The sequence below is a fragment of the Truncatella angustata genome, assembly GCF_020726525.1.
Source record: "Truncatella angustata strain MPI-SDFR-AT-0073 chromosome Unknown BKA67scaffold_7, whole genome shotgun sequence".
NCBI classification, from domain to species: domain Eukaryota; kingdom Fungi; phylum Ascomycota; class Sordariomycetes; order Amphisphaeriales; family Sporocadaceae; genus Truncatella; species Truncatella angustata.
In genome coordinates, this window is record NW_025763387.1 from 2,311,091 (window position 1) to 2,335,955 (window position 24,865).

Below are 24,865 nucleotides of genomic sequence, written 5' to 3' on the forward strand. Positions count from 1 at the left end.
CGCTTGTCTCTCATTCAGTTACGCTGATCAGGTGGTACCAGCGTAACATCTGATAGATCAGCGTATCATAGCTGAGCAATCGGCTTCATCGGCAAAGATAACTTTGCGTGCCTCACTCACTACACGTGGTATATGTTGCCAGTGGCGTACAGGTATGCGTCATGCGCACGGTAGAGAGCATGTGTCACGTTGAAGCCAGGGCTTTGCATAGCCGTCGTCTGCCTTGCAGATAACCGCATCTCTATCGACCAATCCGATCGACGGTGAATCACGCTGTCGTCAACAGAACGGTGGCAATCAACGTAGAAGGCGTCAAATCGGATTAGGTTACCATTTCAGCTTTCAGGGATCCTTCGCCCCGTGCCGCGTGGGAACTATACCAAATCACGCTAGTCACTACAATGGGGTTACATCGGTATTCACCGTGACTGGAAACACTCCCTCAGATCTTGGTAAGCGTGATTTAGATCGATCAAGTAATCACGCATTGATCCAATCGGCTCTTGACGAAAACATCACGGTCGGCGTAATTGTATGTCACGGGAGGTCGAAGTCTTCATCAGTGTTGTCCGCCCCCCACCCACCATCGTTCATACCGGGAACATGAACTGCCGGACGTTTCACAGGCATGTGAAAATAGATAGAATAACTCTTACAGGATGCTACAGGCTCTGGTGCACCCACAGCCTGGGACGTACCACCTTTTGACGGAGGCGAAATTGCTGGTCTGAAGGTAGCAGCTGGAGATATTGCGCATGATCTTCCTGGCACGTGGGAGGAGATGACTCTGGACCTTTACGACTATAGTGTTTGATTGGAAGTGATAAAATAGCTGATAGGGGAGCCGTATAAGCCTTGGTTGCTCAGGAGATACATCGACAGGCATCATTGATATACTGGTGGTTGTAGAAACCATACAACTAAGTGGCAACCCTTCATGAAGTTCAATTTGCTTGGTACAATACCACCTGCCAATATTTGCCCAGTCTTCCGACTTGCTTAAGTGGCTTCAGAATGAATGGTTTTGAGTGTGATCCGAGGTAAACCACAAACCACCTGCAATGCGCACATTGTCAGAACCAAACCTCGCCAATAGTGGTTCAACCACCGAAAAGAATAAAAAAAAGTACATTCACAGATGACGTGGGATGGGAACCTTGGAAGCCATGATGTAGAAAGCAAAACCCACGTATGCAAAGCATGACGTCGACGCTGATCCATGAGTTTTGCCATGGTGCTGACTTTCGGACTGACATGCCCCGGGCCACGATATGAGCATGATGTTCAAGAAAGACTCTATGTGAAAAGCAACGGCCGAACTGAAATAGAAAGGCTTCGTCGAACAGAGCCACATTTGTGTTATGAGTAAGCGCACATTTCCCCTTGGATTATATGAGGCTTGAATGGATCCACTCTATAGCTCATGTCCCATAACTTGTGTGCTCCCCCTGAAATGATAACTTAGAGCCGGATAATCAACATGCAGCCTGTGGATTGCGCAAGTTCCCGGCGACTTTAACACTTCCTGAGCACGATATGTGTTTGAGAAGGATAGCCCCAAGTGACATTCCATTTTATTTCCGCACAATATTACTCCATATCCGTTGTGACACCTACACACAACTGCAGAGCCACTTGTGAGTCTTTGTTTCATCTTACACATTTAACCGAGACGTCACAATGAAGTATACGGCCCTTTTGTCGATCTTCATGTTTGGCAGTGCCACGATCGGGCTTCCCAATGAACTCTTACGCGATGGAGAAGACACACGGGAGTCAGAACAGAACTCCTCAGCACGAATCCCGGCCAGCGAGGCCAGCCTCGGCATTGGAGTCGTCTCCAAGAGTCAAAGGGGGGAAATTGCATACCTCCAACGCAGATTCGACATCCTCGAGTGCTGGGACGCACACAAGGACGATGACTGGGGTCAATGGGAATGCAACGGCATCAAGTTCTTCCGCGAGCAACCCTACCCGTACGGGCTCAGCCCGAGCCACTGTTGGAACGAAGCCAACCGCGGCATCAGGAGAGCTTTGGCTGACGTCGGGGAAAGGACTTGGCAGACCGAGTGCTGCACCAGTCTTAACATCCCAGTCAAACCAAAGACCTGGGTACCGGTATGTCATACTGGGTACAATCCCTCAGGGACTCCGGAGCGGAGCACATGCGCGAAATCCATCAGCGGCGAAGATGGTATCGCGAAAAGGATACCTCCAAACAATCAGATCGACTAGCTTCGACGCAGATTCGATACACTGAAATGCTGTAGTACACACCAAAACAGTGACAGGGGCTGGTAGGAGTGCGACAGCATCAACTTATTTCGAGCAAGGCCGTGTCGTTGCAACTCATGTGCCAGTCACAAGAAGAGCAAGACGCGCATGAAACACTTGCTATTACCCATCAGTGACTATGGAGTTGCTACTGAAGCCATAGCATTCGTTCCAATAATTGAGCCTCGAGTATTTTTCACCGTGACGGCATGCGGACGGCACGAGGCAGTGGTTCGACATTGCCAGTTACTTGCGACGCAAATCACGAGGACGAGAGACGGAGGTTATGCACGGAAAGGGGAAAAAGAAAACCATGACCGTGGCGCCTATATCTGCAAAGCGCTTAGTTAGCCTTCATGTTCCTCGGTCGTCGTCATTAGCTAAGCAGTATGGACACGATGCAATACATAATCAATGCATTCTCTCGCGACACGTGATACGGCTGACTATACAATGCTGGAAAGTAAGCACTAACCATGTTTCAATCTCTTCTGGCTCGTTATGTCATCCTGTCATCCGATATGGATTGTTGAAACAAGGTGCTATAGTGGTCCCCTGCGGGTAAGCAGTCTCAATGTGCATGTCGTGATCGCTGCCAGATTCATGCGTTAGTTGCAACTTGTTTCATGTTCAGAACCTTACCTAATATCGTCGACTCCGTCAACCTCATTAACCGGTCTTTCCCACGACTAAGCAATTGGATACATCGCATCTACCGGCTCAAATCACAACGTTCAAATAAAGTCACCATATTATAGGACACAGTTCTTGATTCGCAGTGCACTCCTGTCACCAGAGTGATTTTTCATTGACGCGATCATGCTCTAACATGGTAAATATATGCCTCCAAGTAGAAGCGTTCGAGCATTCAGCTCTACCAGACATTACGCAGGGTATGTCTCGAGGTCTTAAGCAGAAGAGTATTGCCGCCTCACAAATGTGCTTAGAATTCCGCCCCAATGATGTCCCAAAAAAAAGCAATTCCCAACGCCGTTTTATCTCTGTTGCTGGCGGCGGTCCTCACGACGGCCGGGGTAGCCGCGGCAGCAGGAGTCCAAATCTTCCGTCCGGACAAGTACCGTTCTGCCTTTGTAGTCCGTCATGACGACAAATATATACAATGAATCGAATCGAAGTCCAAATGGGTATCGACGCGTAGTTTCGAAAAAGTAAGTTTTCGTGGTATTCTTCACTTGGAAACGTTAGACTTCCATACAGAAAACGTATTGCTTCCCGGCTTTCTTCCTGGCTTGTTTAACCATCATCAAGTGTGATAAGGACTGCGGCAAATCTCGTCCCGCAAATGCTTCGATACTCAAGGTCGAATGTGGTGTTCCTCGGCCTTTCTACGACTCATGGGCCTTCCATATACCGGCTCCAAGGGGTTTGCTAATCCCGACACCAACTCCAACGGCAATGCCAATGACGAGGAAAGCAATCAGAATCTTAGCAATGAGTCTGTTCCGCTTGCTCAACTTGGCCATACACTGACAGGATCGGTTCTTCCTCTTGGCTAATTTCGCCTTCTGCTTCCAGTGATCCTGTCCTGGCCAGACCGAGCAATTGGGGTTGTTGAGTGTTCTCCCGGTGAATTGCGTAGACTTGCGGTTTAGGCTTTCTGATGATTGACCTGTCTCAATATCTGTATCGAACGGATTCAATCTGTGGAGCGAGCTAGGCGTCGAGATATCCGTCGGCCTGGTGAGCTCTACGCTTATATCTTTCAGAGTCTTGTCGGTGCTGTTACAGGTGGTGCTGGGCGAAAGAGCAGCCCCATCTTGAGAGGAGAGCTCCATTGTGTGCACGGTCAAATGACTGGGCTGTGCAGTCTTTTCGGTATCGATCTTAGAAGCCATCTTGACGAGGGGCAGGGGAGATTGAAATAGGCGTGTGAATATTGGGGTGTAAGTCGAATATTGCTTGGTGATATATGGTGTCCCAAGAAGTCGAGAGTATCACTCAGAGCTGGGCTGGGGAACGCGTCAGTGCATCAGATACGTGAGACAAGCGAGTGCAGTGGAACATGTGTGCTTTCATGTGGCAAGCAAGGACAGGGAGGGCAAAAAGCACTTACCAGTGAGACTATCTACTCGACAAATGGAAGGTACCACACGCACGCCGGAGGCCAATGCAATGAGCAACTTGGCGCTTGTTGATGTCGTGATGCTTCGATCCCGCCTTGGTTGTCACGATGAACCAAACCACCCCACGTAGCCTTGGGCGAACCAGTAAATATCTCGACAATTGGCCTTGTTTGCTTGTCTCTTCAAAACATCTGGCACACAATGCGAAACAATGTCAAACTGTCCGAGGCGGCACGAACAATAGCAGTGAACAATGAAGGGAGGCTTGACTCGTTGGCAGTCAATGACAAGATCACAGCTGTTGAATTGAACGACGGGAGAGGGCGATCACTTCAGACGAAAAGAACGGGAAGGGTGATCGGTTGATTGAGAAATGCTAGAGAGAGTGAAACGGGGTCGGTTCATACATGTAGCAAAGCAAAGCAACGTAGAATACCTAGAGTAATAGATAGATTGAGCACAATGAAAGAAGCGATGGTACGGGGCGCTGGGGGATTAGCTTAATGCAAGGCCCCAAAAGACCCAGGCCAGCTGCTGGTCAAAGTCCCTGTTGATCATCCTGGCCGCCCAGCTGACGAATGGGCGGATAGCTCCATAGACTGTAGCTAAGCCCCCCTGCTCATCCTTAGCTCATCCCAGTACTATGTAGTAGCAGACAAGCAGAGTTCGAACGTTCGCAGAGGGAACAGTGGATTCTCGGTCCTTTCCCACTGATGCAACACCTTGTACCCATCAACTTACAATGAGATAACTAGCCTGGAAGACTATTACATCCGATCTATTACGACGCTTCGACGAGAAAGACAAATTGGTGCGTATGAGACGGGATGAGATGGGGTTATCTCTGAGGACTTGCCCGAGTTTGTTAATGCCACTTCGAGGTTTTCTGCATTTAGTGCCAAGTACAAAGTAACTACGGTAGATAGCTGCCTTGCCATCTCTCTCAACTCTTGGTACCAAACGCTAGCTGCGCGAATCAGGTGGTTCCAATGGCGGCTAGGGGGGCCGTGATAGGAAATGCCCACCACGAAGGGGACGCTAGACGGGGTGGTAGGGACCTGGGGTTGGCTCCGGCAGCTTCATACGGGGGGCATGTTCAATTGATGAGAGTTTGGGAGGGCCCCCCCTGGTCCAGCAGATGTTGCATTCCACTACCAATGCGAAAAATCCGATATGCGAAAACGAGAGCATGCGTGGAAAGGGGGGATCTGCTGCGCGTTCCAGTGCGCAAACATCCACAGCAATACGGGAACATGATGAAATTCCCGTACAATAATAGCATATGATCCCCGTTCTGCATTAAAATCGTTCGATTCGAGAAAACACTATCAGAATAAAGCGGACAGGAACGGTAGCGGTCACTTGATCACATTGGTCCATTTCAACACAAAACTACTCTGTAGCGCCACCGCGAGGTTTGCTGCGAGGCACCCATGTCTCGTCTTGCATGGAGTCCTACGGTCTTTTACAGCCAATTGCTTCTCGTGTATGGATTATCTAAGAGAGACATCAGGGTATCGAGAGGCATGGAACAGACGCGGGAGGACAATGGATGGGGACAGACCCCATCGCGGCTGCGTATCTATCTACCTGTCTGCCTTATCTTGGTGAGATATTTGAAACTCTTCATGATACCCCTCTATTGGAGGAATTCAACAAAGGCACGGCAGAGAAGCGTGCTACCAAGTACCAAGCAAAGGACGCAAAAGCTTGGGGTTTAAATTTGATAATTGCTCATAAACCCTATGCAGAGGGTGCTTTTACGGTATGCGGGTCCTTCCAGCCAATGCGAGCAAGGCGAGAATGCTTGTGCTTGGGACTATGCATCTGTGCATAACGATCCGGTCTGTCGGTCCCGTCTGGGCCAAGCTGGGCCTCAAGAGCCTCCTTGGCAGTGGCCATTTATCGGACGCCATTATTGCAATACTGTCGGCGGCAGCACTCGTCTATGATCGAGTCGCTTGCGAGCGACTGCACTGAACATAACACGTCTTCACTCACTCACTCACTCACTCACCCACTCAAGCTTGCGTAATTGACAAGGAGAGTTTTGCTGGCATCATGACCGACCAAGCAGAACATCCCATCTATTTTACTACATTCAACCGGGCATGCGACCCCTCACACACTCAAGGTCCATCCTACTAACCTTAATGAAGAGCAAAACACCAGGCTGTGTCGCTTAATGCTAGCAGGAGGCCACAATAGTGCGCTGCCCTCGGCTGTCGCCATCCATAGTCAGGCTGCAACTCCTGGATCTAGATGCAACCTTTCCGAGATGCACGACATTAATCTTTGACCATGGTCGCAAATATCATAGCTACGGCGAAGACTAGCGATGCAAGCCATCTAAAGCTTCCAGTGGCTTGGTCAGGTTAGGTCAGCTCGTTAGAACTGGAGGGGAGGCAAACGGAGACGACGACAAGATGGCTGAAGTCTAGATGTCCATGCCGCACAACCGCAGTGCCATGTACCAAGTATTTGCAGCTGGCTTCGTGCATAGTAGTACCACGCGACTCAGGGGCAGCTGGGGTAAGGTATAGCCTGAAGGCACAAGCCGCCGGAAAGCGCTGTTCGTCCCCAGATTGTGAATATGCACGATTAGATAACCCAACAGTTGACAAGCAATGCTCGGCTGGCTGCACATCAAACAAGACGATCGCAGCGTCTGCTGATTGCAATGTTGCAAACTGCCGATTTTCATCAAAACTCTTGCACTACTAATCATGACGTTGATGGTTTCACAATCGATCGGTTTGCGAACGTCCATGAGTCGTTCGACCTCGTTCCCGTCCTGCGCACAGATGCAGATGCGGATTGAGCTCCCTCAAATGGTCTATCTTTAATCATTCGCTCATGATCCCTGTTCATCGCATGCTTCTCCCAATCTTTGAGAGACGGTCTTAATCCTAGGTGCACACCTAACCGAATGCAGCGCTACCGCCGTGCTCCCCGATAGCTTAAAGCTTCATTGACTATGGCCCGCGGTCACGATAGTCGATCCGCAGGGCCATATTGCTGGCAAGGTTGGCAAGTTGGGCAGTATGGCATAATGCGCGTCCGGCTGCATGCTTGAAACACAACAGTAACTGCCGATTGCGGTGCGTCTTATTGTTTGTGCGGTGCACCTGCGGATCACACGCTGCAATGAACCGCGGAGGCGAGCTTGTGCGCCATCATGACAACGCTTTTCGCGATTTGGTTGTTTCTTTAGTCAATGCTTAGCTATACAAGCCGCTTGGGGCGGACAAGTCTTATCCAGACATCACATTAGTTTGTCGCGTGCTAGTCAAAGCCGGTAAAGTTTCATGGCTAGGCTGGACGGATCTAAACATCTCAGCCCATGTCTAACGGCCACTCTTAAGGTCCTCCACGAAGCATGCTATTATGAACTAACAAATTCTTGTCTTTCCACCGGATATGGCCTTGTGAATCTTCATGTAGTAGCATCGCGCTCCCAAGGTGAAGACTGCAATAACAAATTTGCGAAGTCCTTGCCAAAACTGGTTGGATTATGGATGAACCAGTCAGGAGATGTGACAATCCCTAATGTTACATGGTAAGATTTCGCGTTCGGAAGCTATCCATCTCTGGTACTTTCTCACAGGTGAATCTGTAAAGAGCTCATAACTATTGGTATCATCATTTACACAGAGCAAACTTGTATACGGCCATGAGTAACGTCGTTGGCGAAACTTGGTGTTATAAGGCGGGAATTATCTTACATATGAAGTAGATGTCTCAGAGATCCCAAGAATAATGATTGCGTCCGGGTATCATGATTACTACTGACTTCTACAGTATTGTAACCAGTGTTTCTGTTTAGCAACGTCATCTGGTCAGCATGAAGTTCTCCGTTGTTTCCACGCTCGCGGCACTTGGGGCCGTAGCCTTCACCGCCCACATACCTCATTCCAAAGTCATGGAAGCGCTCGAGGACGTCGAAGACTTTGGCCACTGCCCCAATTGTCAGCACCAGCCCATGTATACGGCTTTCATCGACGAAAATGAGCTTGATACGGATATGGCGCCTCACGGGGTAGACAAGCGTGGCTACTACACCTGCTACAACCGACAGGTATTGCCCATCTCCTTGATGTGCCCACCACACGGGCAGGCGACCCTCAGACGACTGACGCGTTGACGATAGACAAACTCCGTCGATGTCATCGACTGCCAAGCGATCATCGACCGCATCAACGCCACACACCAGCCGCTCGTCGTGCCGAACGGGCTCTGTCTGACCTGGTGGCAGGGCAGCTGCATGTCGCGGCTGTGCGCCAAGGCGGCTGCCCAGAAGGGCTTGAACATGACTTCGGATTCGGTCGTCAACGAGCTTCAGGGGGTCATCCTCAACGATTGCGTCAAGGTGGGGCTCGATGGCATGGCGGGAGACTGTGTCAATATGGTCAGCAACTGTGGTACTTATCGGTTAACTTTGGAGCATCATGGTAGCGGAGTGCTCGGTGGCCCACCACCAAGTTAGAAGCTGACGGGATAAGTCGTCTCTGATTAAACGCCACACTGGCTACTCCAGGTGGTTTCTTGGCCGCGAGTACGATAGCAGGTCACGATATGAGAGGGAATGACGCTGGCAATAAAGTAACATAATCTGCTTTTCCTGTCGTCTATAAAGTTCCTCTTGTGGTTGCCTGTATTCCATGGACCACTTGAATCTATTTCTCCAAGTCCATACAAGGCGGAAGGCATCTGGTAACCCAATGCATACAAGTTCTCCGTTCTACTCTGTCCACGGCCTTTGATAATTTTCAAAGGCAGCCAATGCGCATTACATAGCGCCCAGGAGCCGAATATAACGCGTATGGTCAATGAACTTAGCTTGGCCTGGTGACTGCCACCGCAGTATGTACTACCAGCATAGCAGCGTTATTCAACTGGCCAAATACACTCTGTATGGACCAAGCAAAAGCTTCACAGTATCCTACCACGGGCCGGCAATTATTTCCGTTAGGTCGGCCCGGACATTGGAAGGCTACACTATCAACACGCCTCGGAAGGATTGACGCTGCTGCTCTTTCAATGCAGACAAAGACCTATGCCGGCAAAGGGTTGAATGATTCGTGACATCTAAACGCTCATGCCAAAGGTAAAAACAAATCTAGGGTCGAATCGTGTAAAGGATAGCTTGATACAATGATGAAGTACCGTAGCAGATATTACTACACCTGCCAAAATCCAGCCCTATATTGGCCAGATTGCTAGCACCCAACAATGTTCTTGCGTCCATAGATTACGATGAAGTTCCTCCCCATCTTCATTCTCGCTGCCATACAGGCTGATTTTGCTCGAGAAAACGGTTTACTTCCGACCATATTGCCACGCGATGAGCTCTCGTTTCCGGCTCAGAACCCTCGGCAGCTCCATCCGCGATACTGATTCCAGTGTCATGCGTATCGATGAGGTAGACGACTTCGACTATCAGTGCCTAGTTGTAAGTTTTCTTTTCTTTTTAACTTTTTCTTTTCGTCATTTCTTCTCTGGCTTCTTGTTATATCCAGACATGCTTTTCCCAAACTTTTCGAAGCAGAGCAGTACCCATGATATTCTCATTCACTGACTGTCCTACTCTGCGAAATCATCAGGACTATCAAATGGCCTTAAACAAAAAGCATCCCACAGATAGCGAACAGTCCCTAGGAGGACTACCAGCGGCTAAGACGCCTAATAGGTTCCGCAACATGGTCAACAGCCGCCTCGCCTGAGACAGAAATGGGACGTCCGCAGTGTGAACAAACTTCCTTTCTTGCGGTCACCTTCCATAACCAAGCCTTGACAACCAGCTTAAAGAGGGATGTTCTGGTTTCTCAGATGTAGACGTCCCTGACAATGACCATGGTTGAAGTTGTACCCTGTCGCTCCGAACACAGGCAAAGAACATTATCACGACCAAAAGCAGTATGACTATTGCGACAGTCACTCTCCTAATCAGAGCGGATGACTGCTTGCTGTTGTAACCTCGTGATTTGGGTGCGTTTCTGTATGTTGCAGCAAGTCCGACCGCTCCTTTCTTGATATCTTGCCAAGTCGCTCGATAGAACACCATGCCGATCAGGGCTAAGGTATAGCCCAGTGTTTGAAGTGGTGTGATCACGGTCCCCCAAATGATCACCGACACGATTACGAGGAGGATGTTCTTGAGAACGCCGCAAACTTGCTGTATCAGTGCAGACGTCTTGCCGATCTGTCAGTAGTTAGTGCAATACTCTTTTTCTTTTTCTTTCTTTCTTTCTTGTGTAATTTCACTATAGAATTCTGTAGTATTTCCACTTGGGGGCGCCATGATAAAAGACGTACCAGCAAGACGCCTGAGACATTCAAACAAAATGCCACGAAAGCGTTCAGAACCAGCATGGCAAGGCCTGCGTTTTCGACATCAGACCACTTGAACGTCGGCCATTCGGCTCCAAAGGCGACGAAGATGTTTGTGACTGCACACATTGGAGCATAGTAGTATAAACTGACGAGAGGATCCATATTTGCGCCGGCATCCGTCATAAGTTCCTTGACCATGACCACGCGGAGTGACTCGAATACCAGACCCCCAAGTTGGAAGAAGAGGCCGATGGTAGAGAAATGTATTTCCCCAGCGCTTGCTAGTAGCACGCCGGAGACGATGACCAGTACTTTGAAGACCTTTTCGCGGGTCGGGTCCTCTTGTCCCCATAGCCACGCTACTGCAAGTGTGAAGAATGGTGCTGCGGCCTACACACAAGTTAGTCATCATTGTGGTATAGTAGGTGCGGATATCCCACCTTGAGCATCTGGATGAAGACCACATTGAGGTACAAGTAGACCAGATTACTGCAGACCATGCTGCCGCTGTAGAGAAGGGCTATCGGAACGACTGCTCGCAAGTAAAAGCGCCGTGTCATCTGGACCTGGTGTCGGCCATCAAGCCAACTTGTGGTCCTAGCAAGAATTTGGGTTGCTAGACTGGCAAACACCATATGCCAGACCGTGAGAAGGATGGCTGGAGCAAGTTAGAATGTGAATTGCCATAAATGTGATTTGATCGCACGTACGATATCCTACCGGAGAATATTAGAGACTATAAAATAGGTTCAGCAATTGGAACTCACGAAAACCAGCATCATCAATCAGCCATTTGTTGAAAAGGATGGTGATGTTGGAGAAGAATATCCAAAGGCTGAATTGCCCATTCGTCAGCAAAGAAGCTCGTTCAGTCCAATTGTCGTGATTTACCTAACGTAGGCTGCTGGTGGAAGAGAAAGGCCCGCTCTTCTCTCCTTCTCCGCTACAGAGGGCGGCGGGAGCAATGGCTGTGGCATCGTGGCAGTGGAATTTTTGTTATTAGAGGTCAATCATAGGAAGTAACATGGAAACTCCGTGAGGATGCACGACACACAGATGTGATTGAGGTATGAAGAACAATGTAGGTTGAAGTGGAATGGTTCAAGGTAGGACCTGGCCGTACTTGCCGGGGAAAGTGGACATGAAATCAGCAAGACGCTCGTATTGCAGTTACATGCCAGTGCGACGCTATTGAAAAGCCAAGGAAGGGAGTGGGTTGTCGTATAGTGAGACCTCGACCTTGGGATCCAGAGGGAACATCAAACACGATCATTACTCAGCTGGACAATGGCTTCAAATGCAATGGCTGTAGCCGGCTAGGTGGTTTGCCCACGCATGTTGTCGTGTGACGCGAGGATTCTGAGCAAGGAGATTTGCGTCAGGGACATATGAAATAATACCAAGTCCGAACATGTCCCTGTGAAACTCTGTGATACTTGACTGCGCTGGCTTGAGACATTTGAATATGAATGAAGATCGGAAGAGAAATACGAGCACGACTGCGCAGTGGTTCATCCATCATGTGGTTGTCGAGGGCACGGTAAGTTATTGGTCTTCCAGGAATGAGCTTTACTGGTACGACGAAGAACAGGACAATAGTGACGGGCAGTCAGGGAAAGTTCAGCTCGATTGTGGTGAGCATCGGCACTGGCTGAGTAACGCTCAAGCGAGCCAGGAGTCACCTACAGAAAGATGAAGATGAACTTCAGGTCAGTCTAGTTGAAGATAGAGTTGCTGCCCACCAGGTACGGATCCGGACAGGGTCCTGCACTTGCTTGCCTCTCTCCCTCGGGCCGTCCAGTTGCCGGCCAGCTGCCACATTCAAGCTCCGGCAGCTCATCCCCGCCCAGGCGCTTTAGCGGGCCATTTGTCTGGGGAACTTCCCGTGGATGTGACGAGTGCGGCTCTGCGGAGTCAAACAATAATAAGCTTAACCACTTCCATTGGCCGATGGCGGCAATTCGTCTGCCTTGCCGTTGATTTGATCTCGAGCACTCTCCAAGAGTTGCTTTTCGCAAGCCCAAACCGACCCATCCCGGGAAGACCCCCCCGCAGTTGCCCGTCATGTCGAATTTCAGGCGAGCTCCTCAGGGCAGCATCTTGAGCGCCCTGCAGGCGACGACCATGTTGGACTCGAAGCCGGTGCTGCCCGCCGAGATACTGGCCACCATATTGGACTACCTGCCAGTGGCGGATCTTATCCGCTTTGCACGAACCTCCAGGCGCATGCGGGAAATGGTATATGACGACACAAGATGGGTTCCACGATTGAAGAGCATGGGATTGTGGAACGAGGCCGAAGCGAGGCAGAGATTCGAAGACGCCATGAAGCGGAGACGGGAAACGATAAACGGCGGCGCAGGCCCCAATGCAACAGCAGCACAGAACGAAGCGAATACCACCATCTTCGACGCAGCGGTAGAGGTCGAGCGACGGGAGAAGGCAGCGGAGGAAGCGGCGAGGACTCCCGTGACCACTTCCCCACGAGTCGACGGCTTCGAGACGCTCTCCCTGAACGGCGCACAGTCAAAGTCACCATATGAAGACCCAGAGGCGCTGCTAGGAGTATTGAAATCTGTTAAGAGTATACGAGGTCATGCCCGGCATGAATATGGCAGGGTATATGGCGCGTTGGGTCCATTCTATTTTGACCTCGTCAATGCGAGAAGTCATACAGAGCCCATCGTCTTTCAAGTGTTTCGGGACCCAGAGCGCCAGGCCCAAATGCTGAACAGCCTGTCCACCTTTGCCAAGAGCGACTGGGCACAAGGATGGCATGAGCGTGAGGAGAAATTGTCCGGTATGGCCAGTGTCTTCGAGAGCGCCGTCTTGCGGGAGTTCGAACAAGGGTATGAGTTCTGGGACGTTGAAGGGCGAATGAAGAGATACGCTCACGTCCTCCACTTTCTAAACGGCGGTCACGCTGCCATGGAACTTTTCGTCTCAAAACACCCGCTGTTGAACGATCGAGAGCTCCTGGCCAATTCTCTTGACTGCATCGGTCATGCGTCTGTGGAGGAAATCACACTTGAACCTTCACGGCAGTTTTTTGAGGCATTGGCCAGGAAAGCCAACGAGCAAACAGCCGTTGTCAAACAGATTTTTCCAAATCCAACTGAAGTGTTCTGGCTCTTGATGGACAAGCTTCGTGAAGATGTCGTCACCGAGTACTGCAACTCTCTGCTCGATGAGCTGCACAGAAGGAACAAAGCGTCCTACTTAAAGGCTGTCTCGGGGTTGTTCGAGCAATGCTTAGCATTTGCCCGATCATTACGCCCTCCTTCGGGATCGGCGGAAGAGCTCGAACAGCACGCAAAAGAAATCACGCTCCATGTTTTTGAACAACACTTCGACCTATATCTCCAGGATGAACTTGATTTCTTTACGCAACACGCGGAGCGAGAAGTAAACAATTGGGACCAGCGTCTGTCGGAGCAGGATCTCACGGCTGAGTCTTTCTATATGAGCAATTTCAACAGGAGGGCCGATAAGAACGACTTTCTCAGCTCGTTCAGGAAGGTCGTCATGATGCCCGTCACAGTTTTGCCGTTTGGTGGTTCTACGAAACCGGCTTCGGCACCCAATAATAGAAGTAGTGTCCCGCCTGGGGCCTTGTCAGTCCCTGGATCTCGTCCAGAGACACCAGGCCTGAGTAACCCGTTAGAACGAAAATCGAGCCCCTTACCCCCGGAAGCACCAACTGATGAACTCAAAGCGAAGGCCGCCTTGATGGCAAGCCGACTGGAAGGCATCAAGACGCTATGTAGTATCGAAGTTGCACTTGATCTTGTGCATGCCGCCAAAGTCAGCCTGGGACGAGCAGCAATGTTTGTGACCCTGGGCGGGCAGGCCGGCGGAGAAGCCAAAGAGCAATGCGAGGCTATCTTTGTTTCTTTACTCAAGACTTTGGGTCAAACACACGTCAAGTATGGCTTCATCAAGGCTGTGGAGCACTTGTCCCTCTACAACCCCAGGGAGGTCAGCGACCACGGCCAAGCTGGTGTGGCGCCATTAGTCACTTTCATCGAGCTTGTCAATCTGGGCGATCTCATATCTCAAATGATTGAGGTCTTCTACGAGCAGCAGCTTGCTCAACCAAAAATCGCAGATCGCAACGACTTCCTCGACCCCGCTGGCCTCGCAAAGAAGAAGTTTGAACAGATGTTGGACGAAAGCGTCGCAGCAGGCCTAAATAAAGGTATCGATGTGCTCATGGATGAGGTAGAGTATCTCTGTGCCACAACACAACTACCAACAGACTATAATCCAGCTCCACCGTCGGAAGAGAAGGGTGGGATAGTTCGAGATTTCGACATCGGACCAACCCAAACCGCGAAGCGTATCGTGGAACTCGTCTCGTCGCATACGAACATGCTTGTCGGTAGTACCGAGAAGACCATGCTTGACGTATTCAACGGCGAGGTTGGCTTGCGTCTGTTCACCGCAATCTGTAAACACCTCAAGAGGCAGCGTATCAGCACTGAAGGAGCGATCAAGTTAATCGCAGACATGAACCTATACTTTGAATATATCCGCACCCTCAGGAATCAAGATCTACTGGCATACTTCAAGGCGCTTAGAGAACTCAGCCAGATCTACCTCATCGACAGCAAGCATGCGAAAGAAATGGCAACTGTCATCGCGGACGGTGATAAATTCGGTGGTATTTTCAGGGCCGAGGAGGTTTACGAATATGCTCAGCGCAGAGCCGATTGGTACCAAATCAAGCGGGATGTCGAAAGAGCCATGTATGGCCTGGAATGTAGCATCATGTGAGACGAATTCATGATCAATACGAAACATAGTTGAAGATGCAGAGTCGGGGCCTTAAGTCCCCACATATGATTCAAAATTTTATTGCGCACCTTCAACACGACATGAGGAAAACATATTACTCATACCAAAGACAGGCATATACGCACTTGGTGTCATGTCTGCTTTAGTTCTGGACCAATCTAATTTCACTCGGTTGTCAGTCTGGATGCGAGCGCCTGCTCCGTGACTGCCGCGTCTTGAAGCATAGCATCGTTCAGTGATGTCTGCCGAGTTATAAAATGATGAAATCGGAACTGCACGGGGAAGACGAGCTCGAGCTTCCTGGAGGGGGCGAGTGTGCTCTTCCGAGTGCTCCCGGGACATAGATTCCGGCTCGGGGACCGGCCAAAGTCGAAGACAATGTTGGTTCTCACGTACAACAGACAGGGTGTAAAAAGGTTGGACTAGAATCTAACACGCTAAAAGTCTAGTAGCCCCCGTCTCGATGCATCCGTATTCTGAGTGTTTTGCTTCTGTTGACCGGGTCTGCTGTGCACCAAATCCCGATATAAGAACGGGAAGTAATGATTAGGGAATACGACACCATGACTTATCCAAGCGATCCGAAGCAGTACTAGATAGAGAACACAGAGCCAAATCCCGTGCAATTTCCTTTCGTAGGCAAAGCATGCGCAGACCTCAGCACCGATGCGTAGATGAACGGTTTTGTGAAGACAGCTCGAAAGCCTCCTGTTCATATCATTGGGGGGGGTTTCTTTTCTTTTTTTTCTTCTTCTTCGCCCCCAGCTCACAACTTGGCCTTCTCCGGCTCCTCCGCAGCATCCAGCAAACCGCCACGAGCCCACAAGCTACCGCCATCGATCTCGATCTCGGCGCCGTTCACATGGCTGCCCGCCCTCGAGCTCAGATACACCACGACGCCGGCGATGTCCTCCGGGCGGCCCAGCCTCCTCATCGGGTTCCCCTTGGCGTGCTTGTCCAGCCCGCCCGTCAGGTCCAGCAGGCCCGAGCTCATCTTGGTGGGGAAGAAGCCGGGGCAGATGGAGTTGACGGTGATGTGGCGGGGCCCCAGCTCGACGGCGAGGTTGCGGCCGAGGTGCAGCACGGCGGCCTTGCTCGCGCTGTAGCCAAAGGTGGCCTGGCGGCCCAGGGTGCCGACGCCGAGCCCAGCGACCGAGGCGGTGATGAGGACGCGGCTGGGGTCCTCGACGCTGGCGCGCTTCTGCAGCAGCGGCGCGAACTCGCGGATCGTGTTGAACACGGCCTTGACGTTGAGGTCCATGACCTTGGCAAAGGCGGCGTCCGGGTGCGTGTCGAAGGCCTCGCCCCAGGTCGCGCCCGCGTTGGCGAACAGTATGTCCACGTGGTCCGTGTGCTGCCGCACCTGCGACACCAGCGACTCGATCCCCGACATGGTCGCCGAGTCGGCGGGCGCCGAGATGGCCCGCGCTCCAGGAGCGAGGTTGGGCAGCGCGTTGAGCTGTGCGACGGCGCTCTCGCAGGCCTTGGCCTTGCGCGACGTGATGAAGACGCGGGAGGCGCCCGCTTGGAGGAAACTGGGCGAGGGAAGATTCAGGTTAGCTTTGGTGCGACCGCGAAAGGGGCAGCGAGGGTACAGGTGCTTACGCCGAAGCTGCGTTTAATCCCAAGCCTCGTGAGCCGCCTGTCACGACGACCACTTTGCCCTTGAGGGAGAAGAGGGACGGGAAGTCATGGAGGGCAGTTTCATCGGCCATTTTCGTGTCTGTTCACTTTTCAAACGCGAATGGGTGTGTCGATGGGTGATCTAAGGGTCTATGAGTACAGTGGCAATAGAAGTATGAAATCGTCAAGGAGGTCTTAAGATTGGGAAAGTGTCCATGGCCTTCTCGGTTTAGGAGTGCATAGCTGTCTGTAGGTAATTATATGACGGAGCGCAAGTGGCCGGCCAAGTGGGGGCTGCCCCGGATTTCGGTCCATCTTGAGCTTGGTGTGGGGAGAGATGCCGAGGCACGACGTGGCCAACGACCGTCTTAAGTCCGACTGTGGTCTAGACTAACTGAAACCACACTGAGATATGTACCCCGTATCTACCGATGAGGTGCATGAACGAACACACCCGCATCAATCTCCTGAGCCACCGGCGTATACCTCCACTTACTAAAGTACGCCGGCGTCGTCCCTGTGCCGTTATTTCTCGTCGCATATACGCCGACAACTGTGCCTGTGACGGAGTTAATGAGGTTCCAGTCCATATTGACGTTGACAACCAAAAGAAAATGATTTGACAGAAGTTGAAGGCATCTCAGCACTCACCGGTAAAAGGACCACTTCCCCCAGACACAATCTCGGCACTAGCGACTCCAATATCCTTGGCGTCTCCACCCCTCGACGCCAGGGACGCCGCAAAGGTATACGAAATGTCGTCCTTCGCGGAGACCGAGAGACGGACTGGCGTCTTGAGCCACGAGTGAGGGATGGGAACCACTGTCTCCGGGGGCGCGGTTATGTTTGGCTTCCCAGAGGTCTCGGCGCGGAATCTGAAGCTGGGTACCAGAGCCCCGTTGTAGGGATCCGGGAGCAGAACCACGCCGAGGTCGACGTGCTGGTACTCGGTCAGAAATATCGTTATGCCGGCCTCGGTGTCTGCCGTCGTAGGGGCGAAGAGCAGGTCGACCGAGAAATCGAACAGGGTCGCCGTCTGCTTCCTGGCCACGAACCCCAGACCCTCGACCCTGGGGTCGTAGCCGACATCTGTGGTCAGGTTGACCCTCGACGGAGTGATCTTCAGCGAGTTCGGCTGCTCCGGCGGCGAGACCGCGAAGAGCTCCTCGGCCGGCGGGCGCCAGAACAAGAAGCTGCCCGGAAGATTCGACCCGGGCGCAAAATCCATGGCTTCCGGCTCGCCTACGAACGGTCCGGCCTTGGGAAGTTTCTTATCGAGCGGCGGTAGGGGGCCCGACATCTTTCCCCTGATCGGATCGACGACCGGCCACTCGCCCTCCTCCCACGTGACGGGGAACAGCACCGTTTCCCTCCCCATGGGGTAGATCTCCCACGTGGGACCCGACCTCGTCGCCAGACAGATGCCCCACCAGTTCCCGGCGGCGTCCTGGAACAGGTCAGCATGGCCGACCGTCTGGAAGTAATCGTCCGTGTTCTTGGCCGTGAGGAGCGGGTTGCCGGGGTAGGCCTCGTAGGGGCCGCGGATATCGGTGGCGCGCGCCAGGGTCACGGAGTGGTTCGTCTCCGTGCCGCCCTCGCCGATGAGCAGGTAGTAGTAGCCGTCCTTCCTGTAGAGGTGCGGGCCCTCGGGGTTCCTGTCACCCGTGCCGTTCCAGACCCGGAAGGGCTCCGTGAGCGCCGCGCCCGTCCCGACGTCGAGCTCGCTGATCCAGATCCCCGCCGCGACCGACATGTACACCTTGCCGGAGTCGTCGTCGAAGAACAGGTCCGGGTCGATATCATTGCCGGGGTTCTGCACGATTACGGGGTCGCCCCAGCCGGCGTCGTCGTAGGGGTTCGTCGTGGAGAAGAGGCGGATGTCTGGGTGCCAGCCGTCATACCAGCTGATATAGGCGGTGATGAGGTACAAAGTCCCCTTGTGATAGCGAATCGTAGATGCCCAAGTCCCTTCAGAGGGTGTGCCCGAGTGTGACAGTTCAGGCAGCTGCTCAGCCCTGTTCAATGCGTGGCTGGCCAGTTTCCAGTTTACGAGGTCCTTGCTGGCATAGACAGGAATGCCTGGGAACGACAAGAACGATGACACAGTACAGAAGAACGTGTTGTCAAGCTCCGGGACGAAGACACAGCTCGGATCCGAGTTCCAGCCTGGGAGGATGGGGTTTGCGTAGCTCGTGTTGCCACTGCCATGGTGAGCATTTGCCGGCATGGCCAAGACGAGACAGAAAACTAACGAAGCAAGAGTCAGATACATCTCATCATTCAAGGTCCGGAAGTAATACGACATGTTCCATTGGTTCCCACATACTTTAAGCTTAAATTTCAACCATGTACTACTTGACTTTTATAGGCGACTTTTGAATCTACTCTTTTCCTTAAGCGAGCATCCCCTCTGACCACGAGCAATATGTCACAAGCGGTTTCGGTCTCGGGAGGCAATACGATTTGACGAAAAGGGTCAAATTCAGGCTTTAATATACGATGCAGCTCTTTCATTTCTCCACGAACCACAAACAAAGAACCCCGCATGGTTCGGAACGCTACCCGAAAATCAAATTACAGTATACGCCGATCAAAGACTGCCGCATCCGTATGGATGGATTGGCGATACCTGGCGATTCAATTTATCTCCACCTTTTATTAATGATTATCATCGTTATTGGAGGCTGAACAAGCTTCGTGGTTCGAAGGCGGGACCATGTATGAGGAATTGTTACAAGTGCCAAGACCTCCACCCGAATACCTATACGATGACCATAAAATCGAACCTTTTAGGTAAGAAGACAACGGTTGACCTTAAGCATCTATGTAAACTAATACACATGCATTTTTTTGTATCCTTTTACTATTCCTATTCATGCATACTACTATTGGTTGCCCGATCAGACCTATCCACCTCTCATCGTGCATCATCAATAACTTTTTTATCATTCAGGAGCTGCTCGGCTGCGATCCATAACTGTGCCGTGGCCTTTGATATACGCCGCATTGACGTCTTGCCCTTTTTATTCTTCTGAAGATATTCGCCTGTTTGTCCTTCATGTGTTTCAGGGCTATTGACGCCATCGCCGCCGATACTTCTAGCACTCTTCTTGAGAATGGAGCGGCGAATCCGGCCCTTAAACATTTCCCGACTTTCTGTTTGATTTGAACAGCTCGACAACTCATCGAGGGCAGCTTTTTGCTTCCCTTTTCTAGATGAAATGTTGGAATTTGTATCCCATCCGTCAAAGTTCGAAACGCTACCGATGCCCTCTTTTAAACCATTGAACTTGGCTGTAAACTTTTCGAGTACTGCGACTCGCTTTTCGGCAGCTTCAGCACGTTCCCTCCACATCTTACTCTCTCGTTTGGCCTGCCGCAGCTGCTCATTCAAAGTTCCTGCATCAGTGCTATATAACGCATCTAATTGTCTGCGTGCACTCAGAATCTCCTCGGTGCGGTGCTCAAGCTGGTGCTGTAATGTACGGATCTGACGGTGCAGCGTGCCACTTCCACCACTGTCTATCCTTGGACTGTTCCCTACATCACAGTTGTCTCTTCTGGGAGTGCAACAGACATGACGAGAATCGCGAGTTAGATGAGCTGAGTTCAAATGTTGTGCTCCTTGATCGTGGTCTTGAGGTGGAGTCATGGTGCCTAGTGAGCGAGGATGATCCGGCTTGAAGGGGCGTGGCAGCAACTTCGATGGCATGGGCTGAGGTTCCTTCCGTGGAGCTGCGAAACCTAAACGTGATGGAATACCAGGCAGCCTTAGTGGCATGCTATATTCTTTTGTTCGCGCCGGACTCGATTTTAGACTGTGGCTGATGCGACTTATTGAAGCGCGAAAGCGGCCATGTGTACTTGAGACTTTTCCAGGAGTTAGACTCGATATAGCTGACACACTTGCCTGGGATGTGTCCTTCGTTGAAAATGCGGCTACTGAATTTAGGTGCCTTTGGGTCATGTTTTCGTTGGTGTTTGACTTAAACGCCTCAGTTGCATGTGTACTCACTGCTGTGTGGCCAGTCTTAGTTGGCGACGAGTCTTTTGCCTCTTGAGATAGATCACTTCGGGAACCTCGGAGATTCATTTGGGATCTCCCACGGAATATCGGCCCCTGGATTGGCGTATGTTCCTGGGAGACACTGTCAAAACGTGCAGCTAGCGACCTCACTGTTCCAATAACAGGCTTAGATACTGATCTCTGAGAGAATGAACCACTTTGCATCGTCGACAGTGGTTCCATGATGGACATATCTTTTCCTCTGAACGAGTTTGGAGATCCTTGAATTTTGTCTTTCAGAATGGGCTTTGATCCTCTGCTTCTTCTTGGTGACCGCACCGAGGGTCGTTTTTGCTCGTCAATCTGCATTTTTAAAATCTGCCTTTTCCATTCAGGAGTTGACGGTCTTGCAGTTGAAGCAGATGCTGACCCCTTGGCCTGATTTACAGTGGCATTTATTAGGCTGCGGGCCATGCGCTTCTTCTTGACATCTTTAGGAGAGGATGACGGACTGTTTTGCACAAACTGTCTCCATTTCGCAGTTGCTGATGGTATGTTTGAGTCCATGCTGAAATGGTCTTCGACTCCTTGTGGTCGTGTATTTATTCCTTCTAATGGCGAGCGAGGCGACTTTCTGGCCGTCACATTTCTAAGCGACCATACGCTGGACGTCTCGGTAGGAGGTATTTGATAAACAACACTAGTTTCTTGTGATGGATTCAGAATTTGGCATACTGGCAGATACTCTGTTGCGTAATCCGGTGGAGTCCTGAGTGGATCGAGGGCCGAAGGATGATAGCTAGGAGATCTCGCCAGGGCAAAAGGCGGCGATATTGCGTCTTCAGATACAACGAGACAAGCAGGTGTCGTATCATGCGGCAGCATGACATTTTTATTCATATATACGGGGTGATACATGCCCATATGGATAGTGTGTGTAGATGCTTCGGCGCTAGGTAGCAAATTGGACGATTCAGAATCATTCTCACTACGTATTACCGAGTAATGTGTGAGGGGCAGGGACTGCGGCCAGGATCTGACATCGTGTCGAAGTGGTGTATGCCCTACAGTTGAAGTATCGATGAATAACTTGTTCTGGTCTTCATATTGATCCGTGTCGGAGTCACATGTACTTGGCGGGTACTTCCTTGTCGTATTCTGAGATGAAGAACTTTCTTGTCGGGTACCGCTGGCGGTAGCTACAGCTTTTGGTTGAGATTGGATGTACATTTCAGAGCTTCTAACAGGACCAACGGAATTTTCTGTTTGCTCTAGAATTCTGTTGGATTTGTCATGTACTCCCGACTTGGAGTGTTGTTGTGAAAGCTTCTCGATTGGAACTAAAAATGTCTCCGTGGCCGGAGAAGTGATCTGAGGTCGTGCTTCAATATTCTGCCCCTGGGAACCGGGTGTCACCGATGATTTCCCTGATGCATTCCTACGTTCTTGAACGTTACCATCTGCTGGACTTTCCTCAACTGTTGGTGACAAAGTGCCCATTGAGTGGCCTCGTGACAGCCGATACAAGGATGCTGAGGTGATTGGCCGAGGTCGTCGGCGCTTAATTGCGAGCAAGTTATTAGTACTATTGCCGGCACTGCGAGCTTCTGAGGTCCCTGGGCCATGGTTGTTAGTGCTTGTGTGGTAAACGTATACATGCATGGACACTCACTCGGTTGCGGAGTTGGGGTTGCTGCAAGGGGCGAATTGAATCTCTGAGACGGAAAGGATTCATCATGTGCTTCCCAATCCGGAGCGCCTTTCAGGTCGAAAGTATCTGACATAGATTTCCGTAATTCATGCTCTTGTGTCTCGTCTCTAGAATGGCCTGAAACACGAGGCGTCGAGCCATATCCTTTCTGCTCTTTGATGGCATTTAGGTCCTTCAAATGCCGTACTATGCCTCTCCAATGTATCAAGATCATCTCGGTAATCTCATTCGCAACATATATCCTGTCAACCGTCAAAAGGTTTGGTTTTTGTTTCTTCGTTCGGCTCGCTTTTCGGTGCTTTCTAGCTTTACGTGGTGTAATTGGTAGTATGATGAGACCTAGAGCGGGATCTGCTAACTTCATACTGTAGGACTTCAGCAAGTCTCCGATGAGCAATGGACCGAACACAATGGATAGGGCATTGTATCCCATCAGATCAGCAGTTGGTACAGGTCTTCCTAAAAAGTCTTCCCTTGGCGCCGTTTCCGCAGCTCGACCTACTAGACATAACAAGCCAAACACTGAGCAAATCAACTCGCGCTGGTATTGGGACCTGACGGTTGAAATAGCCAAAGCAATAAGCCTTGCTTTCAGCCTACTCTCTTTTGTTCTGCTGGTCTCAGCGTAGCCGTGAAGTTGACTATTTATCGCGACCAAAGCATCGAACAAGGAGAGCGATCCTAGTATGCCCCCAGGTAAGCCAGCCAGAAGCCGTTTGAACGTGGATGCAATGTCGTGGACGCCACAGTTGAGATGAGAGGGGAGATTTGGACATCGAGTGGTCGTTGCTATGTCCTCGCCTGTGCTATCTGCGCAATAATAGTCGTAGAGGGCGTTTATCGTGCGCACAGAGCCGGGCACCCGGAATATGCCACTCGTGCTTGCTTGTATAACGTTATTTATAGTCTTCTGTGAGGCGTATCAACTTACTGACCATGTTGAACGAGATATTGCGCTGTCGCACGGAGACATGTAGGCAAGACCAGGGAGCCAGTGGCATACTCTGCAGGCAGGTAGAACATACTTTTGCCGCAAAGCCGGACCAAGCCACGGACATCCTCGTTTTTGAATTCCTCTTTCCCCTGATTATGCACGAAGTGCAAGGCAATGTCGCTAATGCTCCTCCGTTGTCGCAACACCTCTTTGGTTTTTCCTTCTTTGGAGCGTCGGGATCGAGTCGAGCCTTGATGGAACATTTTCGAAACCCAACTAGCCTTGCGAGTGGGCAGAGACTGGGTAGTCTTTAATCAAACAAAATTAGTATGACACCGAAAAGGAGACCAGGCATACTTACGGCGATCGCGGGAAAATCTCCCGGGATAAGTACTCGTATGCCATGCTATCGAGAATCGATCAATTTGTGAGTAGTGACGATTCTGAGAGTAAACAGACCTTCTTGGCAAGTCGATTGTACTCAGCAACAAACCATATCGGGTTATCAACCTCCTCTTCCTTAGAAAGGAGGTTGATGTCGGCGTTAGACGATGACCATGTATCGCTCTCGCGATGAGGCCTTCGGCCACGTGAATCGAGGTTCGTTATATCGCCTGCTGTCCTTGATTCCGGCAGAACTCTTAGTGGGCGATCGAAGGTAGTATTCGAAATTCGGGGTCTGTTCATGGTGCTCCTCCGGTGCATCGACAATGGTTGCGAAGACGAGGCGCCATCAGGGACTGCCCGCTCCTTGCCCTTCGCCGGCGCCGTATCATACTTAAAAGGCTGCATTGGATTGATCTAACAAAGAGCATTCATTGCGGAGGGAATATGGGAGATCGGAAACACTAGCATTTGGCGGACAAGGAACGTCCGTATCGCTGTTTTGATTGTCAACTAGAAGCTGTCTCGAAGTTCAGCGAGACTTTTCAATCGTAGGGCCACCAGTTATGACTTCCATTGCATTCTGAGTTTAGTGACGAGCAGTCGCTCTTGTGCTTCCTGGAACCCCCACCCCGACTGCACCTTCTGTGCATTACGACTTGCAGACCCTCGGCCATATCGTTGACCGTCTCACTTCGAAGCAACATCACTCACGTAAA

General features: G+C 51.0%; 9 protein-coding genes across 9 annotated transcripts; 3 read left to right on the forward strand and 6 right to left on the reverse strand.

Moving 5' to 3' along the window:
- Nucleotides 1–1,347: 1,347 nt before the first annotated feature.
- BKA67DRAFT_576454 (uncharacterized protein) lies at nucleotides 1,348–1,655 on the reverse strand (the record flags this gene model as incomplete). The annotated part of the gene is made up of 1 exon (XM_046103572.1): nucleotides 1,348–1,655. A coding segment is annotated over one exon (241 nt), but the record flags the coding sequence as incomplete, so codon positions are not given.
- Nucleotides 1,656–1,680: 25 nt separating this feature from the next.
- On the forward strand, nucleotides 1,681–2,644 carry BKA67DRAFT_682080 (uncharacterized protein; the record flags this gene model as incomplete). The annotated part of the gene is made up of 1 exon (XM_046108940.1): nucleotides 1,681–2,644. One exon carries the CDS (start codon nucleotides 1,681–1,683, stop codon nucleotides 2,233–2,235), a length of 555 nt encoding a protein of 184 aa, XP_045955485.1. The 3' UTR covers nucleotides 2,236–2,644.
- An 855-nt stretch (nucleotides 2,645–3,499) lies between these two features.
- Nucleotides 3,500–4,459, reverse strand: BKA67DRAFT_378321 (uncharacterized protein). The gene is made up of 2 exons (XM_046096528.1): nucleotides 4,349–4,459; nucleotides 3,500–4,244 (listed from the first exon to the last, which is right to left on the reverse strand). Exon 2 carries the CDS (start codon nucleotides 4,128–4,130, stop codon nucleotides 3,621–3,623), a length of 510 nt encoding a protein of 169 aa, XP_045955486.1. The 5' UTR covers nucleotides 4,131–4,244; nucleotides 4,349–4,459; the 3' UTR covers nucleotides 3,500–3,620.
- A 3,743-nt stretch (nucleotides 4,460–8,202) lies between these two features.
- On the forward strand, nucleotides 8,203–8,844 carry BKA67DRAFT_661912 (uncharacterized protein; the record flags this gene model as incomplete). Its single annotated transcript, XM_046107906.1, has 2 exons — nucleotides 8,203–8,436; nucleotides 8,509–8,844. 2 exons carry the CDS (start codon nucleotides 8,203–8,205, stop codon nucleotides 8,842–8,844), a joined length of 570 nt encoding a protein of 189 aa, XP_045955487.1.
- An 805-nt stretch (nucleotides 8,845–9,649) lies between these two features.
- Nucleotides 9,650–11,683, reverse strand: BKA67DRAFT_682085 (DUF250 domain membrane protein). The gene is made up of 5 exons (XM_046108941.1): nucleotides 11,583–11,683; nucleotides 11,429–11,526; nucleotides 11,132–11,349; nucleotides 10,674–11,081; nucleotides 9,650–10,560 (listed from the first exon to the last, which is right to left on the reverse strand). The coding sequence occupies exons 1-5, from the start codon at nucleotides 11,666–11,668 to the stop codon at nucleotides 10,129–10,131; spliced, it is 1,242 nt and encodes a 413-aa protein (XP_045955488.1). The 5' UTR covers nucleotides 11,669–11,683; the 3' UTR covers nucleotides 9,650–10,128.
- An 887-nt stretch (nucleotides 11,684–12,570) lies between these two features.
- On the forward strand, nucleotides 12,571–15,888 carry BKA67DRAFT_576463 (exocyst complex component Sec10-like protein). Its single transcript, XM_046103573.1, has one exon. It carries the CDS (start codon nucleotides 12,756–12,758, stop codon nucleotides 15,465–15,467), a length of 2,712 nt encoding a protein of 903 aa, XP_045955489.1. The 5' UTR covers nucleotides 12,571–12,755; the 3' UTR covers nucleotides 15,468–15,888.
- On the reverse strand, nucleotides 15,889–17,515 carry BKA67DRAFT_576465 (uncharacterized protein). Its single transcript, XM_046103574.1, has 2 exons — nucleotides 17,094–17,515; nucleotides 15,889–17,023 (listed from the first exon to the last, which is right to left on the reverse strand). Exons 1-2 carry the CDS (start codon nucleotides 17,201–17,203, stop codon nucleotides 16,255–16,257), a joined length of 879 nt encoding a protein of 292 aa, XP_045955490.1. The 5' UTR covers nucleotides 17,204–17,515; the 3' UTR covers nucleotides 15,889–16,254.
- BKA67DRAFT_638330 (glycosyl hydrolase) lies at nucleotides 17,516–19,338 on the reverse strand (the record flags this gene model as incomplete). The annotated part of the gene is made up of 2 exons (XM_046105712.1): nucleotides 17,516–17,670; nucleotides 17,915–19,338. The coding sequence occupies 2 exons, from the start codon at nucleotides 19,336–19,338 to the stop codon at nucleotides 17,637–17,639; spliced, it is 1,458 nt and encodes a 485-aa protein (XP_045955491.1). The 3' UTR covers nucleotides 17,516–17,636.
- A 3,191-nt stretch (nucleotides 19,339–22,529) lies between these two features.
- On the reverse strand, nucleotides 22,530–24,025 carry BKA67DRAFT_521859 (uncharacterized protein; the record flags this gene model as incomplete). Its single annotated transcript, XM_046098318.1, has 2 exons — nucleotides 22,530–23,709; nucleotides 23,760–24,025. 2 exons carry the CDS (start codon nucleotides 24,023–24,025, stop codon nucleotides 22,530–22,532), a joined length of 1,446 nt encoding a protein of 481 aa, XP_045955492.1.
- Nucleotides 24,026–24,865: the final 840 nt, after the last annotated feature.

Excerpts from the sequence above, each read along its gene's own strand:
- BKA67DRAFT_378321 (XM_046096528.1), bottom strand. The coding sequence starts at position 4,130 with ATGGCTTCTAAGATCGATACCGAAAAGACTGCACAGCCCAGTCATTTG.
- BKA67DRAFT_682085 (XM_046108941.1), bottom strand. The coding sequence starts at position 11,668 with ATGCCACAGCCATTGCTCCCGCCGCCCTCTGTAGCGGAGAAGGAGAGA. Across the intron at positions 11,350-11,428 it reads ATTGCTGAACCTATTTTATA|CCATCCTTCTCACGGTCTGG; the intron begins GTCTCTAATATT and ends AACTTGCTCCAG. Across the intron at positions 10,561-10,673 it reads ATGTCTCAGGCGTCTTGCTG|ATCGGCAAGACGTCTGCACT; the intron begins GTACGTCTTTTA and ends AACTACTGACAG.
- BKA67DRAFT_576463 (XM_046103573.1), top strand. The coding sequence starts at position 12,756 with ATGTCGAATTTCAGGCGAGCTCCTCAGGGCAGCATCTTGAGCGCCCTG.
- BKA67DRAFT_576465 (XM_046103574.1), bottom strand. The coding sequence starts at position 17,203 with ATGGCCGATGAAACTGCCCTCCATGACTTCCCGTCCCTCTTCTCCCTC. Across the intron at positions 17,024-17,093 it reads GGATTAAACGCAGCTTCGGC|TTTCCTCCAAGCGGGCGCCT; the intron begins GTAAGCACCTGT and ends TCCCTCGCCCAG.